The sequence below is a fragment of the Mobula birostris genome, chromosome 20, assembly GCF_030028105.1.
Source record: "Mobula birostris isolate sMobBir1 chromosome 20, sMobBir1.hap1, whole genome shotgun sequence".
Taxonomy (NCBI): Eukaryota; Metazoa; Chordata; class Chondrichthyes; order Myliobatiformes; family Myliobatidae; genus Mobula; species Mobula birostris.
In genome coordinates this window covers 57671826-57689521 of record NC_092389.1, presented here as the reverse complement: position 1 = coordinate 57689521, position 17696 = coordinate 57671826, and the positions used below count along the sequence as shown (strand labels likewise).

Here is a 17696-nt window from a genome sequence, read left to right as displayed (position 1 = left end):
TGCGCATATTTCAGAGTCATCGGTTTTAGGTTGCGCACGGAATTGGGGTTCACAATGATTTGGGATCATGCACTGATTTGCGGGCGCACACGGATTTGGCGGTCCATAGTGATTTGGGGATGCGCTCTGATGTAGGCGGATGTTAAGAATACGCCGATCAACATGAATTTAGCGGTGCATGCAGATTTAGTGAAGTTTACGAGTATTTGGGGGTACAGATTAATTTGGTGACACCAGCCGATTTGGAGTGTCTTTGGATTTGGGGATGCACACGGATCTCGGGATTTGGGGGTTTTGGCAAAGTGAAGGCTGCACACACATTTGGTATTGCCGGCAGACTTGGAGATGCGCACCGAGTTGGGGTGTGTCAGATTTGGTGTCGGCGTTTTGTGGTGTCTGTTAACTTGGGGGTGCACACAGATTTGGGTATCTCCGTAAATTTAGGAGTTTATCGGCGAACGTGGTGTGCATATGGAATTTGGAGTGCGAAAGGATTTGGTATAATCCAATGTGTATGTGGGGGTGCCTGCTGATTTGGGGCTGTGACGAATATCAAGGTTCTTTCGTACAAACATTAGCAATAAATGCAATTTGAATTTATGTTTTAGGCAGCCATGATGTGAAGTGTTTGAAGTCACTGTTACTTGGAGAATCTAATTTGAATGTGGGGGTTGCAGAGTTTTAGCGGTGCGCACAGATTGGGGATGCATAAGATTTGAAAGTGCGTGAAAGCACGCACACAGACACTCGCGCACACAGACACAGAAACACACACACACACACACACACACCGTCACACACACGCACAGACACACACTCAGACACACACACAACACACACAGTCACACACACAGACACAACACACACAGTCACACACACAGACACACACACACAGACACTCGCGCACACAGACACAGACACACACACACACAGACACACACACACACACACACACAACACACACACACACACACACACACACACACACACACACACACACACACATAACGGAAGTTTCATCTACCTTTCCAGCTCTCCGCCATGTTCTTTGACATATGTGGGGTGATATGATTAAGAAATTCTCACCCCACCACCACTGGACTGTTGAGTTTTATGGCCATGCGGTAGGGTCAGGGGTAGTTTCGGGACGAGGCCCCAAATGTTCTGACTATGACTAAGTCAGTGAAGTAGTTGGAAGGTTTCATAGATCGGAAAGTGTTTATTCATGTCGCCACACACAGACAGCTTACAAAGGACCCTCTAGGTCGAGTCCACAAAAACCCCAACTACATCAAGTGTTTATACCGTTGACGAGAATGGCAATAGTGGGCGATTCAATGCAATTTTACAGACTTTATTTCAATATTCTGTATTTGATAAATGATTTCCATTTCCCTGAAGTACATATTTACAGTGGAAGCAAATGCTATTGATAAGACACCTCGAAGGTTCTGCTCCGTTATTGGGACAAAGTTACTCACACAGCTGGTCTAAAAATTAATTCACTAAATTAATCACAACCCGTCACCGCGGGGATGGCACCTGTCTGATGTAATAGGTTTCTAAATAAGTTAAGGAGTTTTATTATACAATATGTTGAAGTCTGTCCCTGTGGGGTCGCTAGATGGTGTTTATAAACCCGGGACATGTGGTGCTTCAACATTTCATTCCAATAGACCGCCTGAGGCACAGGGGGACACATTGCCGCGCAGGGGAAATGTCGGCAATGTTGAAACGGTACTACAGTGTGCAGAAAATATTGTACCTGCTCATTGCCGTCACTGGAGTTCCTGGTGAGTGAGCACAGCAATTCATGTTTGGTATTTCCGTGTGTTAACCGGTGTGAACCTGTTTATAATCAATCAACAAGCTTCCAACTTGATGATCTTTGCATAGATATCCGTCAAAGATATTTATCCTATCAATTCAGCATCCTGATTATTTCATATTTAATGACAAGATGAACGAATCCCCGGTCTCTCCTCTAACTCAGGGGATCGACCTGAACTTTGTTTTTGCCTTTAATATTATCTTGTCCAGATTTGTCCCAGTACCGGGGCGGGCAGCTCTCCTGGACGGTGTAACTGGGAGGCTTTTAATGGGACCTTGTCCAGAGTTGTCCCACAGCTGGGAAACGGAGGGTCCCCGTGAAGGGGTGACTGGGATGGGTTTACATTGTGAAGTTCACTTGTATTGAGTTATTATTCAGACAGAACCCCTGGTCCAGTGTTTCACGTTTCCCGGTGGAGTCTGGCACAGATCACCTGAACCAGTGTCCATGCATCTGCTGCCGCGTGTTATCGAATTGAACTGTGCTGTAGAATTAATCCATTAACGGAGCCATTCAGTCTCTGGTTACCAAGTTGTTCCTGAGACCCGTCGTAAATTGGGCGCTGTATCGACCTGAAGATAGGTCTCGCCCCGAAACGATAGATTTTTTTTTGGGTCCCGCCAGTATTTCGCGTGCGTTGCTCCCCTCTGTGTCCCTTCTCGGTCCAATCAGACGCTGAGCTTCAGGAGGCCTGGTCAGTCACGGTTAAATCAGTGAAACCGGCTCCGTCAGTGACTGGAATCGGGATCAGCACCGATCGTTGTTGTTCATACAGCTTATTTTTATGGTCGACAATTGTCCACACATCGTCGTATCTTCATACTGAAAAAGGCAGGTCAGAGGCAGTGTGACCCGTGTCCGATGTTAGATTAGCAGCCGTTCACAGACTCTGGCACGCTTGATCTTTAGCTGAAGTCCGATCCCTCTTTAATTCCTGGAGAATGTGTTCAGTAATGCTAGGGTCGGTTCTCCACCACCCCCACACCTCTCTCTCTCTCCCTCTCTCTCTCCAGTCAATTTAATGGCGATTGTGATCCTGTCCCGGGGAAAGTGCGGCCTCTCTACCTGCACCACTCGCTACCTGGTGGCCATGGCAGCGGCGGATCTACTGACTATTGTCACCGAGGTCATTTTGTCTCGAATCAATTGGTATTACTTCCCGTGGAATTTTCTGGACATCACCCCTGTCTGCAGTGTTATCGATTCACTGACGTACGCAGCCACAGACTGTTCGGTCTGGTTCACCGTCACTTTCACCTTTGATCGGTTTGTTGCCATTTGCTGCCAGAAGCTGAAAACAAAATATTGCACCGGGAAAAATGCGGCTGTGGTTCTGACAACAACCGGCGTACTGTCTTGTCTGAAAAACATTCCACGATATTTCACGTTTGAACACAACGTGATCATTGACAATGTACCGTGGTTTTGCAGAATCAAGGAAAATTATTTCACTGACCCCGGGTGGGTGGGATATGACTGGCTCGATACGGTTTTAACTCCGCTCCTCCCTTTCGCTGGGATCCTGCTGCTCAACGCTCTTACAGTCAGGCACATTTTAGTGGCCAGTCGGGTCCGTAAGGGGCTGAAGGGTCAGAGCAAGGGGGAGAACCGCAGTGACCCGGAGATGGAGAGCAGGAGGAGGTCTGTGGTTTTACTGTTCACCCTCTCCGGCAACTTCATCTTCCTGTGGATGACGTACGTTGCAAATGTCATATATTATCAGGTCGCAGGAAAAGGATCTGATTTCAGTGAGTCCGAATGGATCTTTCACTATGTCGGAGTTTTGCTGAGGAATTTCAGCTGCTGCACGAATACATTTATTTACGCGGTGACTCAGTCGAAATTCAGGGAGCAGCTGATCGGCGCGGTGAAATATCCGGTCACCTCGGTGCTTCAGTTCATGAATAAAGCGGCGCCCTGAGCACTAGCCAGTGCGGGCCGCTGTGTGTCTCCAGCCCGGGCTCTGGTTCCTCTCAATCACCGCCTGATGGCCAAGGTGTTATTTCCGGGCGGGTTTTCCCCGCTACCGGCAGCTCCGGGGCATTAGGGTAGTCTGTGTGGTGGAGGGAGGGGGGCGTGGACGTGAGGGAGTAAAACACCGTCATGGCGACATATAAACTCAGTGTCCCGCCATATGCCAATCAATGTACTGCTCCAGAATGCCGCCCAGCATTTGGTCTGTGGATATGTCTATCTATTCCCTTTCCTGTTCAGTACCTCACATTCTGACGTCCCCAGACAACTGTAGGGCTGGTGTGATACTGGGTGGCCAATCCACTGCCAGTTCTCTAGTCTCCAACTTTCACATGAATAATGGGCTAACGTGAAAATATAGGGCGGAATATGGATAAACACTTTTTGTTAAATTGGTGAAAAGCCAGGTCGCCCCATCTTAATGAGCGCCTCTGCTACTAATGACTGACGTCGATAGCTGAAAGCAGATTGTAGCTGGGAGATTAGCATCCAAAGATACATATAGTACCGAAAGAACAGGCTGGAAGGCAGAGGTGGTGGTTTAGCTCTGTTTGTTAAACAAACAAAATCAAATCATTAGAAAGAGGCGATATGGGGGCGGAAGGTGTTGAATCATTGTGGATAGAGCTGGGGAACTACAAGGTGAAAAGGCCCTGTACAGATCATGCAACCGCAGTGAGGATGTGACCTACAAATTACAACGGGAGACAGTGAATGCTAACCGAAAGGGAAATGGTAGAATAGTCATGGGGGATTTAAATATGCGTGTAGATGGGGAAAATCAGGTTAATCCTGGATTCCATTTCTGGGAATTTCTAGAGTTCCTTCGTGATCGCTTTTTAAGGCAGCTGACGTTTGAACCCACTGGAGGATCTGCTCTCCTGCACTGGGTGTGGGGCAATGAAGAGAAACTGACTGGAAACCTGAAAGCAAAACAACCTTTAGGGACAAATGAGCAGAATGTTTCTGAGCTCACCTTGGGGTTTGAGAAGGAGAAGCTAAATCAGATGTGCTGGTATTACAGCAGAGTACCGATAATCACAGAGACAATTACAATCGGCCAGAATTAATCGGAAGGGAACACTGGCAGGGACTACGGCAGAGCAGCAATGGCTGGAATTTCCGGAAGCAATTCGGAAGGCTCGGGATAAATACATCACAAAAGAAGAAGAATTTCGCAGGAATGTCAATGCCAGCATAAAAATCTAAGAGAGGCGATATAATTGAGTAAAAAACAATTGTGGGAAGTCAGACAATATGGAAGCTTATGAAAACCAAAAGAAGTGAACCAAAAAGTCATTAAGAACATAAAGATGGAATACGAATTTAAGCTAGACAGTCATATAAAAGAGGATACCAAAGGTTTCTTCAGCTACATGACATGTTAAAGGGAGGAGAGGGCGAATTTCCGGCCGTGGGTAAACGAGAATTAGTAATGGGGGCAAATGAAATGGCGGACTGAATCAGTATTTTAGGAATATGGGGAAAATTGGCAGATGGTGCACAGTGTCGGGAAGTGCATGGAAGAAGAAATGAAAGGGTTAACTATTTTATAAATGGAAGGAAAATGAATTGTAACACGCGCTTCTTCCAGACTTAATCTACGGGGTGATAGTCCCCCAGTACGGCCAAATTCAAGAAATCTCGTTTGGCTGGATGCTGCACGATGTGTACCCTGTTACAAATCAGTACCCCGAAATAACAAACAGTACACAATTTGCGGTTAAACAATTAAGCTTTATAACTATTACCTTGACTACATGGTTAGTAGTGAAAATATATATATATAAAATGGAAATAAGGCACCAATCTGATTAAACAGTCCTGTGCGCACGAAGTTGGAGCTCACGCAGTTCAGTTGTTCTTCTTCCTCCATCGATCTCCTCCTTTGGGCCTCCGCTCGGAGACGACCCCGTTCGGCGATCTACCACATTTCTCCGTTCGCGTCTTCACTCTTCATCTCTCTCTCTCTCTCTCTCTCTCTCTCTCTCCTTCTCGCAAAAGCCCGCAAAAGCAGCTGCTTCCAGAATCACAAGACAGGGCAACAAAATCCTGATTTGCTAACATGCATCAACAGTCCGGTTATCTCCGCCCATAACCAAAACATTGCTGCTACAGAGAAACCATTCCTTCAGCAGTGAACATTACAAAAAAACCATTACATAGCAGTGAACCCTTACAGCTCGTTACACTTTCCCCCAACCACCAAATTTAGTCATGTCCTCATGACGTTGAGATAGTTCGCCAACCCTTCCTACAAACACAAAGTCCAATCCAGATGCAAAGTCAGTGACATAGCTCGCCACAACAGCAGAGATCACACACTGTTCCCCAGGCGCTACATAGGTCAACCTATCCGGTGGTCTACTAATTCTCTGAGACATCCGTACCTCCTCACCTAACTCTTCAGACTCAGACGCTGCTGGTGATACTTCGGGTCTGCTTGCCGAGTCCTCCCCCACCCCCACCCCCGCAACCCGGAGCCCTCTGTCCCGTGTCCATGCCCCACTTCCTCTCCTTCAATGTCCTGCTATAACCCAGGCTGCCCACAACTCCCCCACCCCCTCTACCTCACCTGACTCAGTGGAAAAGGGGCAGGGCTTTCTTCCTCCATCACTGGGGAATTAGCGAAAGGCAGCATGTACCTCACGTCCAGATCATCATCCTCCGAATCAGTATCCCTCTCATGGGCGCGGCCCGGCCCAGCCTCTCCTGCTGTGGGCCCTGCAGTCGCCCTGCGTTTTCGCAGAGTCTTCTTACTAGGTGTAGGCTCCAAGTCGGGCTCTGGGTCAACCTGAACCTCTTGTACCAGGGGCAGCAGGTGGTTCTGATGGAGAATCTTGACAGGACCCTTCCCCTCTCTCTCGTTTCACCCGGAACACTGGTAGGTTTGGCATCTGACTCTCCATCACATAGGGTGTGGCCACCTAGCGGTCAGCTAACTTGTACTTTCCAGGAAGCCCCAAATTCCTTACGAGGACTCGGTCTCCCGGCAGGAGTTGGGAGAACCTCACTTTCTGATCATACCTCCTCTTATTTCCTCGATTCTGCTTGGCGGCTGCAGCCCCAGCCAATTCATAAGCCCTTTTCAGCTCACTCCTCATATCACACAAATACTTCAGATAAGGCTTCGGTGGTAAGTCACCCTCATCAGTACCAAAACAAGGGTCAATGGGCAACCTCGCCTCGCGCTCAAACATCAGATAACATGGCGAGTACCCAGTAGCTTCATTTCGTGTACAGTTGTAACAGTGAACCAGATGCACAATATGTTGACTCCACCTGGTCTTCTTGCTGACCTCCATGGTCCCGAGTACGTCTAGCAAGGTGTTATTAAACCCCTCAGGCTGGGGATCGCCCTGCGCGTGATAGAGCGTGGTCCTCGACTTCTCAACTCCAAGCATGCGCAGTAACTCATAGATGAGTCTGCTCTCGAAGTCCCGTCCCTGGTCACTATGTATCCGCCTGGGGAGGCCATAATGAACGAAATACTTCTCCCATAACACTTTTGCCTCCGTAGTCGCCCTCTGGTCCTTGGTAGGAAAAGCCTGAGCATATCTGGTGTGGTGGCCCGTAATGACTAAGACATTCGCCGTGTTGCTGGCATCGGGTTCCATGGACAGGAATTCCACACACACCAGGTCCAGGGGCCCTGCACTCTGTAAGTGGGACAAAGGAGCTGCCCGCGTAGGCAGTGTCTTCCGGCGTATGCAGAGAATGCACGACTTGCAGTATTCTTCAACCTCCGACTTCATTCGGGGCAGGCAAAACCGGTCGCTGAGCAATCCATAGGTCTTCTTCACCCCCAAATGCTCAGAATCATCATGAAGTGACTGCAAAGCAATCCTCCGATACTTCTCGGGCAGAACCAGCTGGCAACGCCGGGTCGGACCTGTCATGACGTGACCCGGGATAAGATCTGGCTCTTCAACTCCAATCGAGGCCACTCTTTCAGTAATGGAGGCACCGAAGCTTGTTTTCTCTTCTCTGTCTGAGCCGTGTCTCAATTTTCTACCGCAGACCAAATAGTGCCACTGCCCGGGCCATCCCGCTGAGCAGCCGCCACTTCCCCAGAACTCAATTCCGGCAGCAGTGAGGTCACAGTGAACCTGGGGAATGGCGTCATCGGAAGCCGCCCATTGATCCGCTGCTCGATCCGGCCGCTCCTTTTCCTCTGCCTTCACGGTGATGGCAAACTGACACAGGGCCGTCACCCCAGGGGCAGGAGCGCTCTCCCGCTCCTCGTCCCTGTCCAGTCCCTCATGCACCTGTCACCCCAGGGGCAGGAACGCTCTCCCCCTCCTCTTCCCTGTCCAGTCCCTCATGTACCTGTCACCCCAGGGGCAGGAACGCTCTCCCCCTCCTCGTCCCTGTCCAGTCCCTCATGCACCTGTCACCCCAGGGGCAGGAGCGCTCTCCCCCTCCTCGTCCCTGTCCAGTCCCTCATGTACCTGTCACCCCAGGGGCAGGAGCGCTCTCCCCCTCCTCGTCCCTGTCCAGTCCCTCATGTATCTGTCACCCCAGGGGCAGGAACGCTCTCCCCCTCCTCGTCCCTGTCCAGTCCCTCATGTACCTGTCACCCCAGGGGCAGGAACGCTCTCCCCCTCCTCGTCCCTGTCCAGTCCCTCATGTACCTGTCGGGACAAAGCATCCGCATCAATGTTCCGGCTCCCCGGCCCGGTGCTTCAGGCTGAAATCATCCACCTCTGTCCAAAAGTTTAGATATTCTCCACCCTCCTGTCCTTCCTCCCCTCCCTTACTTCCCCAGGGGAGGGTAACCACACAGAAGCTGATTCAAGGGGTGACCCACTTTGGCGTGGCCCGTCAGGACTCTCCGATAATAACCACAGAACCCCAGGAACGAGCGCAGGCGCTCACAGTCTGGGGCCTTGGCCGAGTGGTCACCGCTTCTATCTTAGCCGGGTCTGCAGCTACTCCATTTGTGAGATTATGTGTCCGACTTAGATCACAGACAGGGAAAGTTTTAACCCTGCAGCTTTCAGGCAGCCGAGCACCTTCAGTAGCCTCGCTTCGTGTTCTTCCAAGGTGGATCCAAATACTGTGAGGTCATCCAAATTCATGAACACCTCAAGCAAGTTCATATACCCAACCGTCTTCTCCATGACCCGCTGGAAGTTTGCACGGGCTCCCGATATGCCCTGGGGCATCCTTTCGAACTGGAAGAATACCAGGGGACATATAAGTGCCGTCTTCTATTTGTCGGCCTCACTCATGGGGATCTGGTACTACCCACTTCTCAAATCCAGCACACTAAACCACTTCGCACCACTCAGAGAGGCCAGCGTGTCTTCGAGCCTCGGGACCGTATACTGGTCAGGGACGGTGCGCCTGTGCAGAGTCCTATAGTCCACACACATGCGTACCTTCCCGTTCTTCTTCCAGGCTACGACTATTGGGGACGCAAAGGGGCTTTGGGACTCAGTGATGATCCCAGCTTCCTTCAACTTACACAAATGCTGCTGCACGTCTTCCACGTCTGCTAGTCGCCGCGATCTCTCTCTAAACGGTTGTCCTCGGTCACCCGGATACTGGGACTCGTGCTCTTGGAACAACCCGCATCAAACTCGACAATGGAAAATACACCTTCCAATTTCAACATCTTATCTACCAGCTTCCTTTTCCAACCCGGCGGCACCGGGGAGTCCCCGAAGTTGAATGACTCAGCGGTCAACTTTCCCCGCTTTTCCAATAGTTTCTCCCCGGCGCGCTAAACATTACAGTCACCGGGAACAAATGCGCCAGGGGCATCCCCCGCTTGAAGGTGACCTCCCTCTTCGTAGTGTTCCTGACGATCACTGCCATCCTGCTCGGCTGTACAACCGAGGGCTTCTGCAATTCGGGCCTCACCAGTAGCCCAGCCGGAAATCCCCACTCCCCCTCGTGGTTCTCCAGAGCGTCCACTAAGAGGGGTTCTCCCTCAGGCACTCCGGGAAATATGGTGGGTCTCCATCACTCTCGCTACTTCCCCGGTCCGTTCCACCATTGGCTTCGACTGGGTGAACCACACGGTTCCTCGTTTAAATTTGGTACCCAGCCCAATGCTGCCATGCACTTCCTCAAAATCACCTTGAAACACTGGGAGCACGGACAGGGTCCCCAAAAATCACTCACCCCTCTTCTCCTTACAGGCCCCCATGAGCCTCCTCACCAGAGGGATGTTGGTCCCCACCAGAATTGAAATGCAGCTCTTCTCAACAGGGAAACCAGCACCTCTATACCAAGACCCTCAGACACTCCCACATCGGCCTCCGAGAACTCCAGTTTCACTGACAAATAACCGTTGTATGGATAATCACCAGCACTGAGACCTCAAATCTCCAGTGCACTGAATGGTGTCAAGGGTAAATGCTTCAGATACCGGTTGTAAAACGAATGGTACAGTAACGTGACCTGCGATCCCGTGTCGAATATGGCTTTAGCGTAAATACTCTCTATCCGTAGCGACACACTGGAGCGTGGTCCCACTAAGCCTTCAGGAATAGGGTCTTTTGCTTTCGGGAGTACCTTGGTACATTGCTGGGAACGTGTTCCCCCAGAGACACTAGGCCGTTCCCTCACTGGGTCCCCTCTAGGTTTCCCCAACGACTCTCCTTGCTGAGGTACCCGGGAGCTCACTCTCCTTCTGGCGTGAGACCTGCTGCCAGCAGCCCTCCGCACTGTTCATCCCCTTGGGGAATCTGCAGCACCCCCCCCCCACAACAGCCCCAACATATGGGGGGGGGGAGTCACACCCGCTGATAACAACCGACGTATCTCCGATCTGAACTCTGCCACAATCTCTTCTACCACTCCCCGGGGTAGGCTATTTGTGGTCACTTCACCGCAGGGGACACTACCGAGGACTGTACCCTGCTGACTGAGTCCTCCCGTGCTTCCGCCGCGTTCTCCTCTTCCCGTACCTCTCTGATCAGCTTAACAAAAGATGGAGGGGACGCGTCTTACGAGACTGTCAGAGACCCCACACAATCGGGTCATGGTTATCTGGTCCATTCTTAACCGATCCACCTCAGCCGCCTGAATGACCCCTCTGTGCCGCAAGCAATTTAGCTGCCTCTCTAGCCGTAAAATAAAAGCAGAAACCTTCTCCCACTTCTCCTGACGCATGCTTTGAAACCCCACCAGGAGCTCCACTGGGCTTCCAGACGGATCAAAGTCATTGTCCAGTGCTTGTTGATAACTGACAGCTGTCGCTACGGGATAATGTAACCTGACAGCTCTCTCGTCAACGGCCCGCCCATTCAAACTTTCAACCAATCACTGTCACTTTTCATCATCCGAGCACTGCCACTCATCTAACAACTGAGAGGTCCGTTCCGCCCATGTCTCATACTCCTCCTCCCCTTTAGGTGTGGGTGTTATTCCAGAGAATAGGTGGAGCCTGCCATAACTGGGACTTGGAATCTGAATTTTCCATTTATTCGCCAGAGAAGTAAGGGCGGCTACTACCTCAGAATTCTCATTCTTCACCAGGGGACGTGGACTAATTAGACCTTCCAACTCCGACCACTCTTTCCCCTCACTCCTCAGAAATGATAGAACCCTGTCTTTGAAATCTCCGCCGCCAGCTACCTCAGCGCTGGTCTGCATGAGAACAAGAGCTGCATCCGCCATTTTATCAAGGCTCCGCTCACAATCGCAACTTCAACAGAATTTAACAGTGGAAATAACAATTCATCCGGAGTACAAATATCTGCCCCACTGGTTCATTTCTCAGGGTAATTACACAGCATCCAACAGAATCAATCCCGAACGTAGCCCCCACAATTGTAAATCTCGCTTTGCCTAGCGGCTTAATCTAGGGGGTGATAACCCCCTTCCCGGCCAAACTGAAGAAATCTCGTTTGGATGGATGCTGCCTGATGTGTCCCCTGTTACAAATTGGTGCCCAGAAATAAGAAACAGAACACACTTTGCGATTAAATGATTAAGCTTTATAACTCTTACTTTGACTGTATGGTTAGTAGAGAAACAAAACTGAAAAAAGGGTGCGATCTTATTAAACAGTCTGTGCGCAAAAGTGGAGCTCACTGATAGGCCGATCGGTCCCCATCGGCCTCCTCCGATCATCACTGCCCTTCGGACCCGCGCTCCGAGTCCACCCTGTCTGGCAGTCTAGCAAATCTCTCCATTCGCGTCTTCTCTCTCCATCTCTCTCTCTGACAAAATCAACCGCTCCCAGATTCACGAAACAGAGCAACAAAATCCTGATTGGCTGACATGCATCCCACAGTCCTGTTATCGCCAGCCATAACACGAACATTGCTGCTGCAGAGAAACTGTTACTTCAGCAGTGAACATTACAAAGAAGCCATTACATTAGCAGTGAAACCTTACAGCGCGTTACACATACGAGAAGCATCTGGCTTCTCTTGTGCTGTATTCCCTGGAGTTCAGGAGCATGGGGGCTGGGGTCGGGAGGGGAATCTCACTGAAACATTCTGAATTTTAAAAGCTCTGAACAGATTAGATATGCGAAAGTTATTTCCCATGGTAGGTGAATTTAGGACAAGAGAGCACAACTTCAGGATCGAAGGACATCCATTTAGAAAAGAGATGAGGAGTACTTACTTTAGTCAGAGGGTGGTAAATTTGTGGAATTTGTTGCCACATGCAATTGTGGAGGCCAAGTCATTCGGTGCATTTAAGACAGAGAGAGATGGGTTCTTGATTAGCCAGGGCATCAAAGGGTATGGGGAGAAGGCAGGGGAGTGGGGATGACTGGAGAATTGGATCAGTCCATGACTGAATGGCGGAGCAGCCTCGAAAGGCCGAATGGCCGACTTCTGCTCCTATATCTTATAGTCTTAATTGAGTTGACTGAGTGAATCCTTTCCCACATTCAGAACAGGAGAGTGGCATCCCCCAGTGTGAATTTGCTGATGTATTTTAAACTCAGATGACCGAGTGAATTCCTTCCCACAATCGGAGCAGGTGAACAGTTTCTTCCCAGTGTGAATTCGGTAGTGGCTCACAAGTTTGGATGACTGACTGAATCCCTTCCCACATTCAGAGCAGCTGAAAGGTTTCTCCCCAGTGTGAACTCGCTGATGCACCTTCAGTCGAGATGACCAAGTGAATCCCTTCCCACATTCAGAGCAGGTGAATGGCCATTCCCCAGTGTGAACTCGCTGATGCTCTTTCAGTACAGATGACCGAGCAAATACCTTTCCACATTTAGAGCAGGTGAATGGCTTCTCCCCGGTGTGAACTCGCTGGTGTCTCTGTAGTTTGGAGGAGTGAGTGAAGCCCTTCCCACAGTCTGAGCAGGTGAACGGCATCTTTTCTGTGTGAATTCACTGGTGTTCATTCAGTTGAGATGATTGAGTGAACCCTTTCCCACATTCAGAGCAGGTGAATGGCTTCTCCCCAGTGTGAACTCGCTGGTGTCACTGTGTTGTGGTTGAGTGTGTGAATGTCTTCCCACCGTCCGAGCAGGTCAATGTCCTTTCACTGGTGAATTTTCTGATATACCTTTAGCATCAATAACAGAATGTGCTTCCCACAGTCAGAACAGGTGGAGCATCTCACTATGGTGTGAACTTGCTGATGTATCTTCAGACTGGATGACTGAGTGGTTCCCCTCCCTCACACAGAACGGGTGAATGGCCTCTCCCCACTGTGAACTCACTGGCGTGTCTGCGGGTAGCCTGTGAGTGAATCTCTTCCCACACTGAGAGAAGGAGAATGATATCTCACTACGATCAATTCTCTGGCAATTCAGAAAGTCAGACGTTTGAATGCCTTGTACAATCAATGCAGTTGAGAACTGATCTCAAGTGAACAAATGCTGGTGTGTTCTCAGCTCCCGGTTCCAGTGAATTACACAGAGTTAAAACAGAAAACTTCATTTCAGAGACAGAATAGATTTACCAGCTGGGATGAGATACTTCTTCATCTCCAAGAATCGACAACAGATGTGTTGGCGTTGCAAAGAAAATATTTGGTTACTCCTTAAATATCCAGACAGAGACAGAAAAACTGATGTTTTGTTGTGTTTAAGATTCCTGTACACAAGTGTTCTGCAATTTCAAACCTGTAAAAATATTTGCAAAAGACATCAATTGGTGAAGGACAATATTTCAGGAGAGGTTTTAGTCTGTGGTGAGAACATCAGAACAAAAGAAATAGGAGCAGGAGTCGGCCATCTGGCCCTTAGAGCCTGATCTGCCATTGAATAAGATCATGGCTGATCTGGCCATGGACTCATCTCCACCGACCTGCCTTTTCCCCATAACCCTTAATTCCCCAACTACGCAAAAATCTATCCAATCTTGTCTTAAATATATTTACTGAGGTAGCCTCCACTCCTTCATTGGGCAGAGAAATCTGCAGATTCACCACTCTCTGGGAAAAGCAGTTCCTCCTCATCTCCATCCCAACTTCCCCCAAATTTTGAGGCAATGTCCTCTAGTTCTAGTCTCATCTACCAGTGGAAACAACTTTCCTGCCTTTATCTTATCTATTCCTTCCATAATTTTACATGTTTCTGTATGATTTCCTCTGAATGTGAGCTCTGGCGTCACAATTTTACCAATTTCAACCTAAGTTGGGGGTACTCAACTTGAGATATACCCCAGGATACTGTGGGAAGTGAGGGAGGAAATTGCTGAGCCTCTGGCGATGATCTTTGCATATCAATAGGGAGAGGAAAAGTACCAGAGGGTTCGAAGACATTTTTCCCTTTTCAAAAAAGGGTGTAGAGATCAGCCAGAAAATTACAGACCAGTGGTTCTTACTTCAGTGCAGGGCAAGTTGTTGGAGAAGCTCCTGAGAGGCAGGATTTATGAGCATTTGTAGAAGCATAATCTGACGTGGGATAGTCAGCATGGCTCTGTCAAGGGCAGATCATGCCTTACGAACCTGATTAAATTCTTTGAGGATGTAACAAAACACACTGATGAATGTAGAGCATTGGATGTAGTGTACATGGCTTTCAGTGAGACTTTTGATAAGGTTCCTCATGTGAGGCTCATTCAGAAAGTAATGAGGCAAGGGTCGAAGTTGACCTTGCTTTGTGGATCCAGAACTGGCTTGCCCACAGAAGCCAAAGGTGGTTGTAGATGGTTTGTATCCTGCATGGAGGACGGTGACCAGTGGTGTTCCACAGGGATGTGTTCTGAGACTCCTTCTCTTTGTGATGTTTATAAATGATCTTGATGAGGAAGGAGAAGGGTGCTGATGACACAAAAGTTGAGGGTGTTGTGAAGAGTCTGGACAGTTCTCCAGAGGTTACAGCAGGATGCAGATAGGATGCAGAACTGGCAGATGGAGTTCAGCCCAGGGAAGTGTGCTATGGTTTATTTCGGTACATCAAATTTGAATACAGAACACAATATTATGTTGGGACTATTGGCAATGTGGAGGATCAGCAAGATCTTGTGGTCCATGTCAATTTTACACTCAAAGCTGTAGTGCTGATTGACAATGTTGTTAAGAAGGCCTTTATCAACCATGGAACTGAGTTCAAGATCGGTAATGTTACAGCTATATAAGACCTTCTTTAAACCCACTTAGAGTCTTGTGTTCAGTTACCACATTCCAGGAAGGATGTGGATACTACAGAAAGACTGCAGAGGAGATTTACAAGGATGTTACATGGAATGGAGAACATGCCTTATGAGAATAGGTTGAGTGAACTTTGGAGCGACGGAGGATGGAAGGTGACCTGACAGATGTGTATAAGATGATGAAAGGCATTGATCGTGTGGATAGCCAGAGACTTTTTTCCTACGGCTGAACTGGCAAACACGAGGAGCATAGTTTTAAGGTGTTGGAAGTAGGGTTAAAGGGGATGTCAGAGGTAGGTTTTTCACACAGAGAGTAGTAGGTGCATGGAATGCACTGCCAGCGATGATGGTAGAGGCAGATACCATGGAGTCTTTTGAGAGACTGTTAGATATGTACATGGAGCTCAGGAAAACGGAGTGCAATGCGGTTGGGAAATCCGAGGCAGTTTCTAGAATAGTTTACATGGACGGCACAACACTGTGGGCCGAAGGGCCTGTAATATATTGTAGATTTCTATGTTTCTATATGCACTCATCTTCGAACAAGGCACGGATCAGACATTCTGACTGACCATCAAATTCTCTGACTGTATTCCTGCCTGTGTGAGAATGCGCTATTTCTGACTTCAATCAACCTAAGACTTGGCTCAATTTGTCTCTGGCCTTTGGTATTATTTCAAGTTCTAGACATGTTCCACAAGACTACAAAGAACACTTGTTTTTTACATGTATGATCCTGGAGATTTACTAATTACTCAGATACCCTCCACCAGCTGATTGACAGTGATAAACCCATCGATGGCAATGCCAATGAATATAAAGTGGAGGGCAGTGGCTACTCTCATTGGAGTGCGGCACTTTTGTGATGTAAAAGCCACAAGTCACTTGTCATCGAGGCAAAGGTGTTTCATATCGTTATTCACTCAGAGAGAACTAAATCTGACGGAAGGTTTTATTTCCATACAGCTCTAATTGACATTTTCACTGACTGGAAGGTGAACCCTTTAACCGAGATTAACTGGGAACTATATTTTTGTTCCAAGTTACTAATCCTTGGATTTACATAGCTGAAACACGGCAGTGTTTGGGAGATACATTGGCTCCCATTTCCTTCGACTGCAGGGGAACAACGCTTGGTGGTGTGATCCATGGCTGCCTATTTACCCAGAAGGCCCCACGAACCAGAAACCTGTCTGTCAGCCACGGAACAATAAAGCGATGCGCATGCGCCGCAGAAACGGCGGCGGCCCATCACTCATTCGGCGAAAGCCTGGCGGCACTGGGTACGGATCGTGGGGCTGAGAAAGAGGGAACGGACCGGGACTGTGCTGGGGTGCAGGACCAGTGCGCCAGGAGCTCACAGTAATAGCCCGTCAATCACGTTTCAGACGCTGCTGATTAATTCCCCACCGGAGACCCCTCCTACCTGCGGCCGGTCTTTGTGAGCCTCTCGTCTACTGAGCGCATGCGTGATATTTGGGATGACCTCATACCTATGCGCATGCGCGTGTGAGCAAACAAAAGGAAATCTGCAGATGCCGAAATCCCAAACAACAGACGGAAAATGCTGGAGGAAAGTCAGGGAGGCAGACAGCAACTATGGAGAGAAGTGAACAGTCGGCGTTTCAGACCCAGACTCTTCAGCACTGGAAAGGAAGGGAGGGAGTCAGAATCTGGGGCAGGTGAGGTGATAGGGTAAACCGGGAAAGGGGGAGGAGTGAAGTAAAGAGCTGGGAAGTTGATTGTTGAGAGATAAAGGGCTGGAGAATAATAACAGTAATAATAATTAATACTCTATTGATTCCGAGTGGGAAATTCATTCGTTTCAGCAGCAACATCTAAAAGCACAGCAAGCAGCGGGCAGACTTTACTGAAAATAAAGTACAGAATAATAATATACACAATAACACTGTATCAGAGTGCAATAATAATGTATGAAACAACAATGCAGAGACTATTGAACTATGATGTGTGTTCACCTGTCACAGAAGATTTTTGTTACGATCCTTGTGAGGGCGGAGCTGAGTGAGTTTGTTGAAAAGGGGTCGGGGGCTTTGCTGCCTGTTCAGTAGGTCATGGAGAGGATGTTCCGGATTGTCCATAATCGATAACAGTTTGATCAGTGACATCCACTCCACCACTCACTCGAAAGAGTCCGGGTTGTGGCCAAGGATGGATCCAACCTTTCTGATGAGTTTATTATTCTTTCCCAACGTAAAGCAGCGAAGAAGACTGCACTCACTACAACAGACTGGTAAAAGATCTGCGAATTCCTGCCTCACGTGTTCAAGGATCTCGGCTTCCTTAGAAAATAGAGTCTGCTCATCCCCTTCTTTTAAACAGTCTTGGTGTTGGTTTTCCAG

The 17696-nt window shown here is 48.8% G+C and overlaps 1 protein-coding gene across 1 annotated transcript; it reads left to right on the top strand.

Annotated features, from left to right (window-relative positions):
• The first annotated feature begins 1726 nt into the window (after positions 1 to 1726).
• On the top strand, positions 1727 to 3752 carry LOC140185001 (probable G-protein coupled receptor 139). Its single transcript, XM_072238231.1, has 2 exons — positions 1727 to 1793; positions 2845 to 3752. Exons 1-2 carry the CDS (start codon positions 1727 to 1729, stop codon positions 3750 to 3752), a joined length of 975 nt encoding a protein of 324 aa, XP_072094332.1.
• The last annotated feature ends 13944 nt before the right edge of the window (positions 3753 to 17696 follow it).

What these genes read in the sequence shown, in the direction of transcription:
- LOC140185001 (XM_072238231.1), top strand. Translation starts at nt 1,727, where the DNA reads ATGTTGAAACGGTACTACAGTGTGCAGAAAATATTGTACCTGCTCATT. An exon ending in TGCCGTCACTGGAGTTCCTG is followed by an intron (nt 1,794 to 2,844) that starts GTGAGTGAGCAC and finishes CTCTCTCTCCAG; the next exon opens with TCAATTTAATGGCGATTGTG.